The sequence below is a fragment of the Mauremys mutica genome, chromosome 2 (assembly GCF_020497125.1).
Source record: "Mauremys mutica isolate MM-2020 ecotype Southern chromosome 2, ASM2049712v1, whole genome shotgun sequence".
Classification (NCBI taxonomy): domain Eukaryota; kingdom Metazoa; phylum Chordata; order Testudines; family Geoemydidae; genus Mauremys; species Mauremys mutica.
In genome coordinates, this window is record NC_059073.1 from 70,613,915 (window position 1) to 70,634,234 (window position 20,320).

Genomic DNA, 20,320 nt, shown 5'->3' on the forward strand with positions numbered 1-20,320 from the left:
AAGTTCTGGCACAGAAATAGGTTCTTGGGCTCTTGAAACAGTGCATGGTGTTAAGCTGTCATTCTGACCCAAATAATCTTAAATTCTAGTGTGAATTCTATCCCGATGAAAATAGCTGTACTTACCTGTTCATGAAAGTCATCTACATTTGTCCCAAAGGAGGTCCTTCTATTTCTTGGCTTATGTAAAAGAAAACTACTAAGAAATGTTAAACCCACCAGATCTGCTATTGAGAATAATGGATGTTAACAGGAAGTAAAATCACATTAAAGCAAAATGATCTCTCCACCTCCTAGCTACACATTCTAGTTCTTCGTCGTCTTAAGTGTCTGACCTACACCCACACAACATGCACAAGCTTTTCAAATTTAGTATGTTCATAGATGACTAGTTCAGTCATCATTTCTATTTTATGGTCATCTACTGTTTTATGTTCATATAATTATGACTAGCCTTTGTGAGTGCAGAGTACAGGAGGCCCGCAGATCTTTGGTGGACTGGTAGGTATGAATGGTGCAGGCAATGGCGATTTTAGGTCAATAATCAGAAGTTCTTTAAATATGTACTTATAAAATAAGCATTCTGAAAGGAGATCCTTCACTATCTCATGAAAGTTTTGACTGTGTCAGTATCAAATTGGTTGGTCTCATTAGCTGGTTTGCTCTCTTTGAACATATTTATTGAAAGATGACATAGCTGATAAATGTTTGACTGTACTACTTAAACCCCATTTAACTAAAGCTCAGATATTTCTCCCCCCATGGTTTGCCTAAAGCACTAGTCCTGTAGAGCTGCAAAGCTAGGGGGATTTGGAAAAGGCGGCTTTCGATTTATCATTTAAGGGAGTTGTATATCAGGCTTTGAAATCTTTTTGCTTAGTGCCTGCATTTCCTCTAATCCTAAACGCAGACTTCAAAACCTGTTGGACTATCTCCCATGACAACTGGACCAATTAATCAAAAGTGTTCGGATATCTCCTGAAAGCTTCAGATAGGCAATGTTCTATAGGTGTATTTTCCCATCATGATAGCTATGAGACATCATTAGCTTAATTTCTTTATATTTTTATGGAAACTTTACATGTTTAGACACTTAGGTGGAGTGAGCATGTACTTTTTACTGGTGCTTTGCCATTTATACTTATCAAAAGTAGATACATCAGGCATCATTGGCGTCTGTAAAGGAATAAATTGTAAGTGGTTTCTTTGAAAAAGATCCTATGTACATTTCCCCTGGTTTTAATTTAAAAGTAGGTATTGTGCCCTGGATTCTGGAATTTTTAGTAGGATGAAAATCTATTCTATGAATTGCTGTATTCCCACTAGTTTAATATAAAAGAACAGTTAGTTAATTTCCTTGCAATTTCTTTTTCTCTTAACAGGCAAAGGCTGCAATCCAGTCTTTAATAGACAGACATCAGAAAATACCAGGAAATGTATTTAGGGCTTTAATGGAACGATTTGAGACGACACAGAAAGAAGACTAGTGTGTGGTGCATAACAAACTACACATTTACTTGTAATATTTTCAAAACTGTTTAACTTATATTATCCTCAAAATTGATTATTACATGCATTGTCTTAATGATATTTCTTTTTTAATGCAGATGTTTTCTGTATAGTTTAACAAGAGCTGTGAGCAATGATTTTTTTTTTCCCCCTTCAGTGACCACTATCAAACTTGAGCCCAAACTTGCAGTTTTACTCAGGTAAAAATCTGACTAAAGTAATTCGCTTTCAAGTGCAGTTCTATATTGAAAAATAACTTAGTGAAAATGACATTGGAGGCTTCCATATTCATGGTCTTTTGATAATTTCCATCTCAAATTTGCAGGTAAAAAAAAAAAGTTTTGTCTAACTGCCAAGCCTGCAAACTCATGGCAGATTCTGACATACAAGCTAGATTCTTTCTATCTAAACCATCACCAGTAATAGAGGTTCTTCCAACTAAATAAAGCCCTGAACTACACCTGTGAAAACCTATTTTCTTTAGATTATGCCCTTGGCTACATCTGTACAAACTTAAATTACATTCAAAGGTGTTGGCATAGACAGGTGTAACTAGTCACCTAGTTTTACATGCAGATCCTGTAGTCCTGGTGGAAATGCTTCAGCTGGAAGGTATCCAGCTTTATTGTTGGAGCCCAGAAAGAGTTTGTGGGGCTGGAGCTTTATTAGAAGGAAAACAAAAACAACACCCTCCTTCCTCCCCCCAAGAAACTGAGCAAACTTCTTACAGAAACCAGTAAGACACAATACATATGGAATCCCATAATGCTATTTTGATGAAGTCATTTTTCAGGGTAAAACCACATGGTTTTTTTTTTTTTTGTCTCTGACTAAACACAGTAGCCCCATAAATCTGCGAACAGAAAACCAGATTTTCTGGCACAGTGAACTGAATGCCTAATGTTTCAGAAAGAAGGCATGAGTAATATTCAAAACTGCAACAGTCAGAATTTTTAATTGTATTACAAAATAGAATGCAATGTGTAATGTTTTTTTCAAAGTTTCACCATATTTCCTGTAGATAAGTACTCAGACTGTCAGTGACTGTAAAATTAATGTCTGGGAGTGTTCTTTAATTGTAGGAGGCCATCATCTCCTGGTAGGCCTTTTTAAAAACAAAACAAAACACTTTTAAAGAGACAAAGAGCAAATCTTTTTCACTTAACTGTTACAGTTTGGTTAATTCCTGCAAACACTTATGGACATGCCTTACTTTACACACAACTTAGACACATTGATTTAAATGGGACGTATGTGCATATGTTTGCAGGATCAGGGTTTTATATTCAGTGTAGAGTCATTGTATGGGGGGAACAAATGTCTGTACATTATAAGATCTGTAGAAACAGTTCATCTCTGTGTACACTGTGGTGTTCTGTTTGATTTTAAATGTTTAGTTAAAATGTTTAAGCTTGAAAAAAATCATGTTGTGAAAACAAATGCCCTTTCCACAGTCTTTGTTGATTTGTGATCTACTTGAAAACTTAAGGGGATGCTATCATGATCTAAGAATAACTTTAACTTTAATTTATTGTTCTGTTTTATGCATTAGACCATTAAAACTGAGAATTTTTACTAAAACTTATTTTTGGGTAAGTTAGATACTTTATTTTTGCATTTTTCTCAAGGTGGGCAATGAAAACAGATTAGCTAATCTGTAGATACCTTTCAGGATGCAGTAGGGCAGTGCTGCACTGTTGGAGTAGCACACATTATAGGGGAACACTTAATTCTTTTTTCATGGGAATTAAATGAGAGAGAGAGAGAGAGACCTATTATGTTGATCTTAAATTTTGAAAAACTTGCTTTTACTTCACATGGGGCCAAATTTCACCTGACTTTGTCCCTTTAATTTAAGAAGTATTGAAACCTAAGTATCAAATCAAATGCAGTATCTGTACTTTTTAGATATTAAATACACTTTTTGTTTGTATAGGCTTTTCATATTTAATTCTCTATTTGTGATATGTACTGTATAAACATACCGTACAGACAAATAAAATTGAAATTACAATTGGAGTAGACTCCTGAAATTACTTTATGCTCACTGTGTATGGATTAAGTGTGAGAGTACATGTAACTTGGCCATCTGAAACTACCAGTGGATCTGAGCAGCGGAGTAGAAAGTGTCCAGTTGTGGGGGAGGAAAAAAGAAATAGAATACCAAAAATAATTACTAAGTGAAAGGAATAAGAAAACATTGAAAGAATGGGTGTGAAAAACATTGGCAACTGTTCTGGGACTATGCAGTGTATTACCAGGTATTACCAAGGGTGATTAGTGATTAGTGGTAAGTAGCTATTGTGTTGTATGTTAGGAGTAAGTTATAAAAATAATGCTGTAGTTGCCTTCAAGATGGATGGCTAATAACGACAAATATTGTATAATCTGCTGAACAGAAGATAATTTTTGCCTCTTTATTTCAACTGAAATGCCATAACAAAGACAGGTTAGAAATGTACTAGTATCACACTAAAATGGAATTAACACTCTTTCCCCTGCAAATCCAAAACCTTTCACTGGCCAGTTTTTTGGCTGCTTTTTATTGGCAGTTAATATTCATCCAATAGTGGATTTAGTGACACCGAGATTACTGTAATTTAATACTGAATCTCTAAACTGAAATCATTTATATTTTGACAGAAGATGGAAGCTAGAGAAGTTCATCATGCTACCAATGTTTAAATAATGAATTATGCAATAGATTTTGTGTTGGGTTTCCTGTACAGTGTGCCATGTTGGCAATTTATACCACTATACTTTGTGAAAGATTTGCAAGGGCTAAAGTGGAGTTTTTCCCATTGTAATGATAAATGTTAGAGTTGATTATTGCTAACCTCTATAAACTTGTCGTAAGTGGTTAGCTTGAAAAATGAAAAGTTCTCAAGTGATGAAGTAGGTGAGGACAGATAGCTCCTAGTAGAGGGGTGTAGAACAAACCATACTTAAAGGGTGGAATTTTCTTTTCAATAGCTGCAACAAATACAGTTCTTTTGAGTGTGTGTCAGTGTAGAATCCACTGTAGGTGCTCGTGCACCTCATGCACATAAGACTGGATTTTTTTGATTAGCAGGGTCTGTTGGGTCCGCACATAAACCCTGTGCAAACTCATGCTGTCACACAAGAGCATAAAGGGGCATTTGGCCATCTCTCAATTCCCTCTTAGCACCCATGGGAGTGAGACAACCTGGGGAGTGTCCAACATGCTAGTTCTTAGCTCAGGCTAAACGTCAAAATCTTCTGCAAATCTTCAAAACCACTTCCCATCTCTGTCTGTTTTGATTGCCATGAATTGACCAGCAATCATCTGGACCGAATTTTGTTGGTCAGACTCCCCTTTACAGAATCCTCCTAAGCAGGGCTTATCAAATGGCCGATTTGAAACCTGCGGCCTTCAAGCCCAGTCCTTCCTGCAATGGACTAATCCTCTTTGGCACAATAGGTATTTCTTCTGCCTGGGGGAATCGTACACTCCAAGCAGATGCTGTGTATGCTTATCCTTCTCCATGAGGACATGCAAGTCCTGAGATATGAGGCTGAAATTCCACCTTCTGGAACAGTCCATGAAGATCTCATCAGACACAGAAGAAATTAGGTCCAGAATCCTACTAGTAGTCAAGCCAGAATCATCTAGTGCCCCATGGAGCAGACAGGCAATGCCTAAGATTACAGTGGAGAAGTGTGTACCTGGCAACTACCACCCAGCAATATGATTCTTCTGCTAGATGTACCTATAATGCTTTCTGGTGCAGGAGTGATCTGTTCTGCAATGCCCATATACAAGAAAAAGAGGCCCTGATCTTAGTTTTGGCTTTCTGAGCGATGTGCTCTGCATATACATAAACATAAGAAACAGTCCCTGCCCTGCTAATCTTACAATCTAAACAGACAACTCAGAGAGAGAGAGAGAAAGAGAGAGAGATTCTGATTTTACAGATGCGGCTGAGGGAGATTAAGTGACTTGCCCAAGATCACATGGGACACCTATGGCAGAGCTATGTATTCAGTTCAGATTTACAGACCTCTAATCCACAGCTTTAATGATAGGATGAGGCTTCATTTTATACCATTCACACAGAGGGAGGGCTTGATTCTGCTGAGATACCACTGCAGGGTATCTCAGGGCAACTGCACCTTTAACCCTTCTTCTCTGCTCAAGAAATGCCTGTTCAGGTCCTGGGCCTCTAGCAGTCAGCTTACCCTGGACAGGGACCCGTTTCCCTTTCCCTCAAGACAGGAGTTTAGGTGCAGTCTCCTTGCACTCGCTGTGATTCTCCCCAAACAGTTCTGACTAATGTCCCACCCATGCGCTATGCTTTCTCTCAAGGGGCTATGACCAGGGTGTGCCAGTGGTTACAAGTGACCCAAACAGCTCTTTCAGAAGAGGACGTTTGTTTAAGGATAAAATCATACAGAGAGAACAAAAACCAGGATCTAAATGCTTTACCAGTAGCTCCCCGTCAGTCCTGTGGAGACTGTAGCAGGTTCCAGTCTTTCCAAACCTTCATCAGACTTGGGTCCTCCCTTGGAAAAAGGTCATGTCTGTTTGCTGAATCAGAAAGAAGGCCCTGAATCTCTTTTAAGCTCAGTCTTTATATCCCAAAGCCTTTGTCTCCCAGCCTCCAGAAAACAGGCAGCCATTGCCCCCATCCCCAAGAGAGTAAGGCTTCAAAGGCTGGGTATCTGCATTAATTACCCCTCTGGTCATTCCAGATTCTATAGGAAATCCCGCCCCAGTGAGCCAAGACCACACAAATACATATAACATTTATTGATCCAAAGGGTTATAATTATTCCACAGGATCATGTCATCTGGCTCATCTTAGTATAATAGTCACTGAAGTTTACATGCTTTGGCTCAGTTATTTGGATAATATTCATAATGTTAAATACAATAGTCTTAAGAGAAAAGCATATCTGTCACAATCACCACTCAGATTTTTCAGGACCAGAACAGTTGTTGAGTTACACTTCTTCCTATTCATCACTGAGTTTGGCCAGTAGAGTTTCCAGAGTGTGCGGATGTAATCTTCTTTTGGCCAGTGTCTGAAGAAGAAATTGCCAGTCAGAGCTCTCAAGAATGATCCAGTACTCTACACTCAGTGGCTATTCATTTCTTGTAGTGTCTTGTCCAAGCGATAACCCTATGTTCCTATGTGTCATAAGGCATTATATTGGGTAGTTGCATAAGCACACATTTGTTTTTGGCAGATACCGCTAGTAAATTCAAAAAAATCAGAGAGGTGCTTTGCAGATGTAACCCTGCCTTTGTGGGACACAACTGAGAATACCAAATTGCTGAGAAGTAGGGTGGACACCCCGAAGTTGGAGATTATTCTCCCATGAAATATACCAAACCAGCAACAAAAGTAAACTTCTGTTACACCACACTGGCTAACAAGAAGTCATAAAAGCAGTTTCCTTAGGCATTCCAGTCCTTATATCACCACCAAAAACACTAGACTTAGAGAGGAGTGGTTCTTTAAAACCAATCTACTCAAATAAAAGGTGCTTCTGATCCCCAAGGACCAGCCACACACGCAGGTCAATATACAGCTCAGATCTTACCCAAAAATCACACTGATGCCAATCCTTTAGTATCTAAAGGTTTATTTATAAAAAGAAAGGCAAGAGTTAAAAGTGGATAAAGGAGTCAAATACATACAATAAATGCAAAGTTCTTGGTTCAGGCTTGTAGCAGTGATGGAATAAACTGCTGGCTTGATAAGTCTCTGGTTGCTTCCAAATCAGTGGAAGGTCCTCAGTCCATTGGTTAGAATGCTTCCATTAGTATAAGTTCATAGTCCAGAGCTGGAGCAGGAAAGAGGCAAAATGGAGGTGTTTCCAGGGCCTTTTATACCTTTTGCTGTGTGGAGATAATCCCATTGTTCTTACTGTGGAAAATTACAGTAAGAAGATGGCATTTGGAGTCACATGGACAAGTCACATGTCCATGTATGATTTCGCTTAGTCACAGCAGGAAATCATTACCTATACCTCAAACAGCATGTTCACAGGGAAGTCCCTTCAGGCTAAGTGGGCGTCTTCCATTGTGAGTTAAATGTTCTTCTGATGGGCTACTCAATTTGAATAGTTCCTCCAAGATGTGCTGCCTAACTACCTTGTGGGCATTACCCCAGGAGCAAACATTTGAAATCCAGGTCTACAGCCGATACTCATAATTTCAAATACAAAATGATACATGCATACAAATAGCATAATCATGATCAGCCAATCATAACCTTTTCATAGACACCTTACTTGACAACCTTTGTACAAGATTTCTTGCAAATATATAACAGTGGGTTCAACAATGATTTATGATTTAAATGGTCATATTTTAATCAGATAATGTCCTAGCAGATTCATACAATTACCATAAATATTAATTCATATGAACAGAGGGAAAGTTTGTTTTGGCTTTTCTTTTGCTTTGTTTTTTTTAAATTCTGGTAAATTGTTGCTTGACACCTAAGCAAATGAGTGATTTTAGCCAAGTTGGTACCCCATGATGCTTAATGAAATATTAACATATGAAGAATTGTCAACTACTGTGACTGAATTTGTGAAAGTCATTAATCTTGACCTAAGATGCTTTTATTCAAAACAGAATGATTGTAGAAGTCAAGATTAATGAAATAAAGTATTATACTTGGAAATAAAAATCAGTATCTGCCACAATTAGATAAACAGATTCTGTCCAATCCTGCTTCAGAGGGAAAGAAACCGCAGAAAAGCTAGCTAGCAACCTGCTGGATAATAGAGACAGTGGGAAGGGATGCTAGTGTGAGGTGGGAATCTGATATCTTCTTCTCAGCAATCTTGGGGAATCTTATGTTGCTTCACTCTTGTCAATGACAGTGTTCAGTAGGATTGGGCCCCCAACTTCTCTTGTGCCAAATGTCAGCAGCTGGAGCACGTGCACCCTAGGTTGGTGGTTTTCAAACTGCAGGTCACGACCCAGAACTGGGTTGTGGAATGTAAGGCACTGGGTCGCCACAGCTCTGGTCAGGACCACCAACCAGGCTGTTAAAAGTCCCGTCGGGGTGCTGCCCTGCTAAGACAGGCTTTTCCCTGTTCTGACACCGTGCTGCGCCCCGGAAGCTGCCAGCAGCAGGTCTGGCTCCTAGACAGGGGGGGGCCATGGGGCTCCATGTGCTGCCCCCACCCCGAGCACCAGCTCTGCAGTCCCATTGGCCAGGAACCAACCAATGGGAGCTGAGGGTTGCGGTGCCTGTGGGCAAGAGCCATGCGGAGCCACTTGTGCACCTCTGCCTGGGAGCCCCAGACCTGCTGCTGGCTGCTTCCGGGGCACAGCGTGGACTGCGGTGCCAGGACAGGTAGGAAGCCTCTCTTAGCACCCCTGCTGCACCACTGACCAGGAGCTGCCTGAGGTAAGCCAACCCTGTGCCCCAATCCCCTGCCTCAGCCCTGAGTCCTCCCAAACCCAGAGTTCCTTCCTGCACCCCAAACCCCTCACCCTTGGTCCCACCCCAAAGCCTGCACCTCCAGCACCCCAACCCCCTACCCCAGCCCAAAGCCCCCTCCTGCACCCTGAACCCCTCATTCCTGGCCCCACCCTGCAGCCCTCACCCCCGCACCCCAGCCCTTTGCCTCAGCCCTGAGCCTCTCCCACACCCCAAACCCTTCATCCCCAGCTCCATTGGGTCGCAGGCATCAAGAATTTTCTTTAACTGGGTTGCCAGAAAAAAAGTTTGAAAACCACTGCCCTAGGTTGTAGTAATCCATCCCATTAGCCTTTAAAACCATCTGTCATTAAGAGGCTGAGCACCCATAACTCCCAGCAATTGTTCTAGCTACTTCATCCTCAATGGGACGCTAACTCAGCCTTGCAAAATTCTAGTAATCTGTTCACCTAGTGGGAGTACAATTTGATAGGAGCATAAAGTAGTAAATTTCCTTTCACTGTTATCCAGAGGAAGGTGAGTAAGGAGGATTTAGTGCATGTACTGCTAGATTTTTATGAATATTTTGCTATGCTGCCCAGAGAACACTACAAACAACACTGGGACAACCACAAGACCGGACCAGAAAACAGGGCAGAGTGGTGACTTCCAAGAGACGGACCAAGACAACCTACTTTGCTGGTGCCCTTAATGCCTGCAAGACTAAATATACACTAATTTGTATATGTGGTTCTTTCTTCTATGTGGGCATCGTTAATAGAAGTAGAGCACCTAGCACAATGGGACTTCCTTTAGATGCTACTGCAATACCAGTTCTTCTTTGATTCCCGTCCGTCAGCTTAGCAGCGAGAATAGGAGTGAATGACGTCTCTGTCTTGTAACAAATTCATGGCTTTGTTCATCTTTAAACCTTTTTGGTCTAGGTCATGCTTCAGTGCGTCTATCCAATGCATCATCGGTCTTCCTCTGTTTCTAGTTCCCTGCAATCTGGTATTTATTGCCATGCATGGTATCCTTTCTGGGTCCATTCTTGACACAGGTCAAAACCATCTCAGTCATCTTTCTTAGATCTTCTGTAACAGCATTGTTTCTTGCCCTAGCAGTTTTCTTGTCACTTCATTTCTTAAGTTTCAAGACTGCAAAAACAAAACAAAAAAGTCCGTATTCCCCTCAGTCAGTTCATTTCTGCAGTCAATATCTTCTGTTTGTTGGCTTTCCTCATACTCCAACATTCTGACTGGTACAACAGTAGCAACACAACAATTGTCTTATATATGCTGATTTTCATTTGTCTCTAAAGGTCTGTAGCAGTCCAGATCTTAGAGTTTTCCAAATATAATAGCAGCTAAGCCGATTCTTCTTTTTATGTCATTTTCAGAATTTCCATTCTTCATTATTAGTCCTCTAAAAAACACACATTTTTCCACTTGCTCTCGTTCTCTGACTCCAAGTTTGATCTTGACCTCTTGCCTTCCAATCACCATAATTTTTGTCGTCTTTGTGCTGATCTGCAGTCTGAATTTTCTGCTTTCCCAATATATCTTGTTAGTTATTCTCTGCAAATCCTTCTTGGTCAATGCATTTGAGGTCAGTATCCATCTGCAAATCTAAGGTGTCCTTTCACATAATGTAAGTCCTCTTGTTCAGTCTCTCAATTCTACAGCCATTACTGCTTCCAGTACCAACTTGAACAAATCTGGTGATACTGTGCATCCTAGTCTCACTCCTACATTTGTTCTGAACCAATCTGTCAGTTTCTTGTCTACTCCCACCACACACACGGTAATAATAATCCACCCTGATTATAGATTTGAGGCTCTGGAGTTGTGTCTTTTGTGCTGACTAATTATTTTATTATCATTAACAATATTGTGTAATTGATTCAAATTAAACTATAAGCTTTCTTAAGCAATTTCTGTATGTGCCCTACTGATTATCTTATAGACTCTTCAAGTCTCCTGAATTGCTAAAGAACAAAGATTTAAGATTGTCTCTGTCTAAATAAAACAAATGCTTTTCATTTCCTACCTGCCTAATTCCCAGAAACTATGTAGAGTGGAAACAGGAAACATTTGATTGATCTATTTACAGTAATGAAAACAGGTATGTCCAAAGGTATGTGCTGCAGATGTTGCTTTGCTCTCATGCAAAAGAAACTTCATTTTGTACCATTTTATGTTGTCTCTTTGAAACCAATGTTGTTTCTTTGGTACCTTTCCTGGTCTGACACTGACTCCACCCTTGTGTGCAGGTTACATGTCATGGCCTTGAGGATAGTCAGTGAAAAGAAAATTACTGAGTATAAAATGGGATTTTTGAAAATCCCATTGAAGGTGAGAATCTGCTACAGCTTACAGCCTAAAGCAGGCTTAACTTTTAAATTCTGGAAATAGCGCCCATTGTGGATTTTGCCAAACACAATTGGTGTTTGGTGACCTGTTGTGGTTATTGCCTAACTTGAGACCTTTTGAGGGAAAAAGGTAAACTCATTGGCCCTTATATCCCTTCCTTCTGGAAGTTGGTGAAGGTGTTACCCATTTCTCCTCAGCATGTGTCTGTCTGGGGTGACAACTTCTAGATCTGCTCTAGGAATTATTTTTGGGAAGCTCTATGCCTGTGTTTATACAAGATGTCTGACTAGATGATCAGTGGTGCCATCTGGCCTTGGAATCTATGAATCTATGAAAAACTTCCTAAGACTGTGAGGCAGTGCTTAATTTGTGCCCCGGCACCTCTTGGCTCAGCTGTTCATAGCCCCGGCACTTCTGATGTGGCAAGCCCAGTTAAGCAATTTTATTTTTTACTTTCATAAGTCCCAGCTCCTCCTTCATTACAAATTAAGCACTGCCGTGAAGCAACCTCACCATGGCTGTTTGTACCCCTTGATTTCCATCATAAATGGTGCACTGCATCAATTTCATGAAGTGCCTGCTCTGAAGTCCTCAAATCGCATGGATTTTTTTTGTTAGCTGTTTCTGTCTCTTTTCTGCAAAGACCCAGACATCAGCTTTTACCATTACCGATATTGTGTTCTATTTTCTGTTAAATAGAATGTCTGCAGGTGACAAACCATGTTTCATTGCTGCTGTCCTGTAATTTAACAGTGCTAAGTCTGATCTGGCAGCCTTTTGCAGCAGGTACTTTATTATCTGAATACTATTTTCCTACCAACAAGTTGGACTGAGGATAATGGGAACTAGTGGTTAGATTTCTAACCCAAACTTCACTGCAAACTGCTTAAACACACTTAACTGTGGCTCATTTTCAGACATTACTATGTCAAGCAAAAATAGTTTTGACATGCACAATCACCTATTTAACTAGTATTTTCTAGTAAAAACTCTCTCAGGAAAGCGAGAATAACTGGCAAGACTGAGTACATAGTTTTTTCCAGTCAACATAAACAAATCTATGCCTACAGTGCTCCAGGGAGGCTATTTTTTTTCCTGTGCCACCAACATAGGCTCTTATTTTCTTGACTTGGTCTGTATTTTGGCATATGTGGCACATCTTGACAGCTTCCTCAATGTTGCTGTTCATTTGAGGCCAGTATAAAACGTTTCTGGCCTCTCTCTTAGATTTTTCAATCCCCAATTGATCATCATGTATCCTTTAAACATATTTGTATATTTTTCGGGAACACCTTAGGGATCCACCTGGTTTCTGTAAACAAAATTGGGTCTAGGACTGAGAGCTACCCCCTAAAATGATGATGGGACTGGGAAATTGCTATCCTACCCACCCTGTGCTAATAAATTACTCACTTTCTGCAGGGTCTCATCCAGTGCAGTAGTTCTGGCAATCAGGGTCCACATTTTGTCTGAAACCAATTTTTTTTTAATGAAATCAACCTACAAAATCTAGCTCTGGATTTTGCTCCACTGTACTTTTGTCAAATGCACTAAAGAGTGTGTGTGTCTGCAACAACCAAATCTCTCCCACATTTGGATTCCATTTGCAAATCGTACATTTAAAACAGGGGAAAAAAATCTTTATATTCTTGGGAGGCTGTCTGCAAGGCGCCTTTTAGCAATGGCAATAAGTAACGTATGGTCAGTTTCAGCTAACACCCATGGACTAAGGCCAAAGATTCCTCCTCTGTTTGAGCATACTTATACTCGGTTTTTGTAAGTGCTACATGATGCATAAACCACTTGTCTCCAGTTTTGACCATAATGTGGTAAGAGGACTGTGCCAATCCCCTCTTTGGAGGTGTCCATGGAACCTTTGTTGCATGCTTACTGTCATAGTACCTCAGGACATGGGCCTCTTTAATTAACTCCTTTGGTTTCTCAAACTCTTTATTAAGATTTTCATCTCATGTCCCTTATGCATCTTTGCATAATAAAACTATCATGTTGGGGGTTTGGGCATCTGGATTAGGCACGAATTTCTCTACATAGTTCATCTATTAATGGAGATTTTCTATATCCTAGTAAAGAATGAGAGGGTTAGTTAAACAGAAGTTAAAAGGTACAGTGACTAAAGTGAAATCCCTGCAAGCTGCATGGGCGCTTTTTAAAGACACCATAATAGAGGCCCAACTTCAAAATGTATACCCCAAATTAAGAAACACAGTAAAAGAACTAAAAAAGAGCCACCATGGCTTAACAACTATCTCTCAGTGAGAGATAAAAAGACTTCCTTGAAAAAAATGGAAGTCAAATCCTAGTGAGGCAAATAGAAAGGAGCATAAACACTGCCAAATTAAGTGCAAGAGTATAATAAGAAAAGCCAAAGAGGAGTTTGAAGAAAGGCTAGCCAAAAACTCCAAAGGTAATAACAAAATGTTTAAGTACATCAGAAGCAGGAAGCCTGCTAAACAACCAGTGGGGCCCGTTGATGATCGAGATACAAAAGGAGCGCTTAAAGATGATAAAGTCATTGCAGAGAAACTAAATGGATTCTTTGCTTCAGTCTTCACGGCTGAGGATGTTAGGGAGATTCCCAAACCTGAGCTGGCTTTTGTAGGTGACAAATCTGAGGAATTTGACTAATCTGAGATTTGTAACCTGTCCTTTAAATCGGCTTCGGTACCCAATGACTTAGCTAATGTAACGCCAAGTTAGCTAATATAATGCCAATATTTAAAAAGGGCTCTAGAGGTGATCCCGGCAATTACAGACCGGTAAGTCTAACGTCAGTACCGGGCAAATTAGTCGAAACAATAGTTAAGAATAAAATTGTCAGACACACAGAAAAACATAAACTGTTGAGCAATAGTCAACATGGTTTCTGTAAAGGGAAATCCTGTCTTACTAATCTGTTAGAGTTCTTTGAAGGGGTCATCAAACACATGTGGACAAGGGGGATCCAGTGGACATAGTATACTTAGATTTCCAGAAAGCCTTTGACAAGGTCCCTCACCAAAGGCTGTTACATAAATTAAGCTGTCATGGGATAAAAGGGAAGGTCCTTTCATGGATTGAGAACTGGTTAAAAGACAGGGAACAAAGGGTAGGAATTAATGGTAAATTCTCAGAATGGAGAGGGGTAACTAGTGGTGTTCCCCTAGGGTCAGTCCTAGGACCAATCCTATTCAATTTATTCATAAATGATCTGGAGAAAGGGGTAAACAGTGAGGTGGCAAAGTTTGCAGATGATACTAAACTGCTCAAGATAGTTAAGACCAAAGCAGACTGTGAAGAACTTCAAAAAGATTTCACAAAACTAAGTGATTGGGCAACAAAATGGCAAATGAAATTTAATGTGGATAAATGTAAAGTAATGCACATTGGAAAAAATAACCCCAACTATACATACAACATGATGGGGGCTAATTTAGCTACAACGAGTCAGGAAAAAAATCTTGGAGTCATCGTGGACAGTTCTCTGAAGATGTCCACGCAGTGTGCAGAGGCGGTCAAAAAAGCAAACAGAATGTTAGGAATCATTAAAAAGGGAATAGAGAATAAGACTGAGAATATATTATTGCCCTTATATAAATCCTTGGTACACCCACATCTCGAATACTGTGTATAGATGTGGTCTCCTCACCTCAAAAAAGATATACTGGCACTAGAAAAGGGCAACTAAAATGATTAGGGGTTTTGAGAGGGTCCCATATGAGGAAAGATTAAAGAGGCTAGGACTCTTCAGCTTGGAAAAGAGGAGACTAAGGGGGGATATTATAGAAGTATATAAAATCATGAGTGATGTGGAGAAAGTGGATAAGGAAAAGTTATTTACTTATTCCCATAATACAAGAACTAGGGGTCACCAAATGAAATTAATAGGCAGAAGGTTTAAAACAGGGGTCTCAAACATGCGGCCCGCGGGCCGCATGCGGCCCGCGGAGCTCTTCCCTGCGGCCCGCGGAGCTCCCCAGGGGAGCTCCGCAGGGGCCCCCAAGAGAAAAGCGGAGGCTCCCGCCTCCGCCCCTCTCCTGGAGCCTCGGCGCATAGAGCGCCGAGTCTCCGTCCGAGCGCCTGAGCCCCGCCCCGATCCGAGCCGCGTGGGGAGGGGGCGGGGCTGGGAGCTCTGGGCTGAGCGCTGCGCTCGGCGTGGAGCTCCCAGCCCCGCCCCCTCACCACGCGGCTCTGAGCGGGACCGCCGGAGACGCGCTCGGGTAAGGGGGGGGGAAAGCGGGACCCGCCGGGGCCGGGCCGGGCCGGGCCGGGCCGGGGAGGGAAGCGGGACCCGCCGGGGCCGGGCCGGGGGGAAGGGAAGCGGGACCCGCCGGGGCCGGGCGGGGGGGGGAAGGGAAGCGCTCAGGGCTGGGGCTGAGGATTAGGGTGCGGGGGGATGAGGGCTCTGGCTGGGGCTGAGGATTAGGGTGCAGGGTCCTAGTGCCTGCCCTCCGCCAGTACTGGCAAGGCAGGCTTCCCTTACCCTGAGCCTCTCCAACCCCAAACCCTCAGCTCCAGCCAGAGCCCTCATTCCCCCCGCACCCTAATCCTCAGCCCCAGCCCTGAGCACCCCCACATCATGAACCCCTCATCCCCCTGCACCCTAATCCTCAGCCCCAGCCAGAGCCCTCATCCCCCCACACCCTAATCCTCTGCCCCAGCCCTGAGCGCCCCCACATCATGAACCCCTCATCCACAGCCCTCACCCCACAGCCCAACCCTCTTCCCTAGCCCTGAGCCCCCTCGCATCATGAACCCCTCATCCACAGCCCTCACCCCACAGCCCAACCCTCTTCCCTAGCCCTGAGCCCCCTCGCATCATGAACCCCTCATCCACAGCCCTCACCCCACAGCCCAACCCTCTTCCCTAGCCCTGAGCCCCCTCGCATCATGAACCCCTCATCCACAGCCCTCACCCCACAGCCCAACCCTCTTCCCTAGCCCTGAGCCCCCTCCTGCATCATGTACCCCTCGCCCTCAGCCCCACAGCCCTCACCCCTGCACTCCCTCCTATCCCCAAACTCCGTCCCAAAGCCTGCACCCCCACCCCCTGCCGCAGCCTGGAGCCTGCATCGAGCACAGAGCCTGCATCCAGACCCCCTCCCCCACCCAAACTCCCTCCCAGAGCCTTAGGCAGTAAATCTAAGTGCGTGTTTTGTCCTTTGAGTGAGGTGCATTACTGAGTGTATATATTTATTAAAACTGCGCGCGCTTAGGGGAGGAGGTGGAGAAGAGACAGGGCAGGGGCGGGGCCTCATGGAAGGGGTGGATTGGGGGTGGGGCCAGGGGCAGCAAGGGGGCGTGTCAGTGATGCGGCCCTCGGGCCAATGCACTAGTCCTCATGCGGCCCTCGGGGTCATTTGAGTTTGAGACCCCTGGTTTAAAACAAATAAAAGGAAGTTCTTCACGCAGCGCACAGTCAACTTGTGGAACTCCTTACCTGAGGAGGTTGTGAAGGCTAGGACTATAACAGCGTTTAAAAGAGAACTGGATAAATTCATGGTGGTTAAGTCCATAAATGGCGATTAGCCAGGATGGGTAAGGAATGGTGTCCCTAGCCTCTGTTCGTCAGAGGATGGAGATGGATGGCAGGAGAGAGATCACTTGATCATTGCCTGTTAGGTTCACTCCCTCTGGGGCACCTGGCATTGGCCACTGTCAGTAGACAGATACTGGGCTAGATGGACCTTTGGTCTGACCCGGTACGTCCGTTCTTATGTTCTTAGAAGAGAGGATGGAAGTTGATAAGCTACAGATAACAGCTGAAGAGAAAACTGTCAAATTAAAGAGTCCCATTCAATTACATGAAGGCAAACAACTCAATTTTGATACATGTTGCAAGTGTTTGTATACAAATGCTAGATGGCTAAATGCTAAGATGAGTGAACTTGAGTGCCTGGCATTAAATGAGGATATTGATATAAAAGGCATCTCAGAAATTGGGTGGAATGATGATAATGGGATATGGTAATACCAGGGTATGAAATATATAGGAATGACAGAGTAGGTTTGCTGGTGGGGGATGGCCCTATATGAGATAGAAAGCATAGAGTCAAATATAGTGAAAATCTAAAATGACTCAAACTGTGCCATAGAATCGCCATAAATAGAAACGCCATGCTTGAATAATAAGAAGATAGCAGTAGGAATATACTTCCAGCCACCTGACTGGGATGGTGATTGTGAAATGCTCAGGGGGATTAGAGAAGCTACAAAAATAGAAAATTCGCTTACCAGTTCTCTAAGTTTATTAAAGTCTATTTTAAGAACACAAGAATGGCCCTACTGGGTCAAACCAAAGGTCCATCTAGCCCAGTATCCTGTCTTCCAACAGTGGCCATTGCCAGGTGCCCCAGAGGGAATGAACAGAACAGGTAATCATCAAATGAACCTTTCCCTGTCACTCATTCCCAGCTTCTGGCAAACAGAGGCTAGGGACACCGTAGTATCATAGTAGTATTTTGAAGTCCACTGTCCTTATTCTGCTGTTCTTACTCCCTCCTCTCCTTGGAATCATGAAATATATCATTTCATGATCACTTTCACCCAAACTGCCTTCCACCTTCAGATTCACAGACAGTTCCTGTTAGTCAGAATCAAGTCTAAAATAGCTGTCCCCTGGATACTTCCTCCACCTTCTGAAACAACAAGTTGTGCCCAATACATCCAGGAACTTACTGGGCATTTTGTGTTTGGCTGTATTACTTTTCCAAAAGATCATAGAATCATAGAACTTAAGATCAGAAGGGACCATTATGATCATCTAGTCTGACCTCCCGCAAAATGCAGGCCACAAAAACTGACCCACCCACTCTTGAAATAATTCTCTCCCTTGACTCAGCTGTTGAAGTCCCCAAATCCTGGTTTAAAGACTTCAAGTAGCAGGTAATCCTCCAGCAAGCGACCCCTGCCCCATGCTGCGGAGGAAGGCGAAAAACCTCCAGGGCCACTGCCAATCTACCCTGGAGGAAAATTCCTTCCCGACCCCAAATATGGCGATCAGCTGAACCCCGAGCATGCGGGCAAGACTCTCCAGCCAGACACTCAGGAAAAAGACTTTCAATATCCCAACATTGACTCTCGGTACTAATTACCAGTGGCAGCACGTTATTGACCTATTGACTAAATAGTGTTATCCTATCAAACCATTCCCTCCATAAACTTATCAAGCTTAATCTTAAAGCCAGAGAGGTCCTTTGCCCCCACTGTTTCCCTCGGTAGGCTGTTCCAGAATTTCACTCCCCTGATGGTTAGAAACCTTCGTCTAATTTCAAGCCTAAACTTCCCGACTGCCAATTTATATCCATTTGTTCTCGTGTCCACATTAGTACTGAGCTGAAATAATTCCTCTCCCTCCCTGGTATTTATCCCTCTGATATATTTAAAGAGAGCAATCATATCTCCTCTCAACCTTCTTTTGGTTAAGGAAAACAAACCGAGCTCCTCAAGTCTCTTTTCATACGACAGGCTTTCCATTCCTCGGATCATTCTAGTGGCCCTTCTTTGTACCCGTTCCAGTTTGAATTCATCCTTCTTAAACATGGGAGACCAAAACTGCACACAATACTCCAAATGAGGTCTCACCAACGCCTTGTATAACGGGACTAGCACCTCCTTATCTCTACTAGAAATACCTCGCCTAATGCATCCCAAGACCGCATTAGCTTTTTTAATGGCCACATCACATTGCCGACTCATAGTCATCCTGCGATCAACCAGGACTCCGAGGTCCGGGTAGTTAAAGTTCCCCATTGCTACAAGGCCTTGTGTTTCAGATATTTCTCTTATTCTAGAAAAAGCCTCATCCATCTTCTCTTCCTGATTTGTTGTTCTATCATAGGCCCCATCATGACATTGCCCCTGTTATTTTCCCCCTTTTAACTTCACCCACAGACTTTCAACTGGTCTGCCTCTCCCTCTTGTTGTGCCTTGATCCTATTGTAATGTTCTGTTTCTCCCCCCAACACTTAGTCTTTTGTTAAGGTCGCTGATTTTTATTCCTAGCTGTGGGCTTTTGTCACCTTCCCTCTTTGAACCTAGTTTAAAATCCTCCTCCTAGGTTTGCAAATTGGTGTGCAAAGATGCTCTTCCCCTTATTTATAAGGTGGACTACCTCCCTTCCTAACAATCCTTCCTGGAGCAGCATCCCGCGGTCAAGGAAGCCAAAGCCCTCTCATAGACAGCCTCAGCATAACCATGCAGTCATCTCCAGGATGTGTGTATCCCTGCCTAGACATATCATTAACAGAGAGAATACATGAGAACACCACCTGCACCCCTGATTCCGCAGTGGCAGAGCCTCTCTCATCTGCAAGTGTGTGATCAAAGAGGGATGCTGGTGTCCCATAGTTATTCCAGGTGAGCTACAGAATAATATGGTTGCAAGTTACAATGCACAAGTTATAAAGAGAGACCCATCATAGAGCTTAATGGGAAGAGACAGAATTTTCTAATTCTGGGCAATTATTTTTATTTGTCTTCCCAGTTAGGGCACATGGCAAAACTGCAGCCACATTCATTTCAGATGTTAGAAACATCAAAAGTGGGAGAATTTCATAGCTACTCTTTCTTCACACCAGTGGGAAATCAAAGTTACTAAAGGTGTCATGTTCGTCCCCTAAATAATTAAGCATAGGTTACTTCTCTTAAAAATAGTACATACAAAGACACATTCCCGCACTGGCTTTTATACATGCTTCTGCTTTTCTTTTTAGATAGTTTTGTGGAAAGTGAATGTTCAGATCACTACTGTAGTGTTGAAACTGGCAGTGATGCTGTTATCCATGTTGCATCTTGGGTATTCATCTAGACTGAACTAGTCCAAGAAACTAGAATGGTAAAGTTCCATTCTAGCCACTATTGAAGAATTAGGAAACAGATACATTTACTATAGATGATTCTGTTTCCTGGAACACTTTACACAGTCTGAAAAGCTCCAAAACATATTTAAAAAATGACATCTTTTAATGAACAAAGGTGTGATCCTGTCCAGAGGGCACCTGGCTGGATGCCAGGAAACTCAAATTCTATTTTCTAG

At 42.5% G+C, this 20,320-nt stretch overlaps 1 protein-coding gene across 5 annotated transcripts in view; it reads left to right on the top strand.

Moving 5' to 3' along the window:
• LOC123364545 (transmembrane protein 68-like) overlaps positions 1-3,527 on the top strand; it is a 33,274-nt gene extending 29,747 nt beyond the window's left edge. For all 5 annotated transcript variants that reach the window (XM_045006759.1, XM_045006761.1, XM_045006765.1 and 2 more), the window contains one exon: positions 1,382-3,527. In XM_045006759.1, the coding sequence (XP_044862694.1) occupies positions 1,382-1,486 (105 nt within the window). In that variant the 3' untranslated portion in view covers positions 1,487-3,527. The remainder of the gene's footprint in view (positions 1-1,381) is intronic.
• Positions 3,528-20,320: the final 16,793 nt, after the last annotated feature.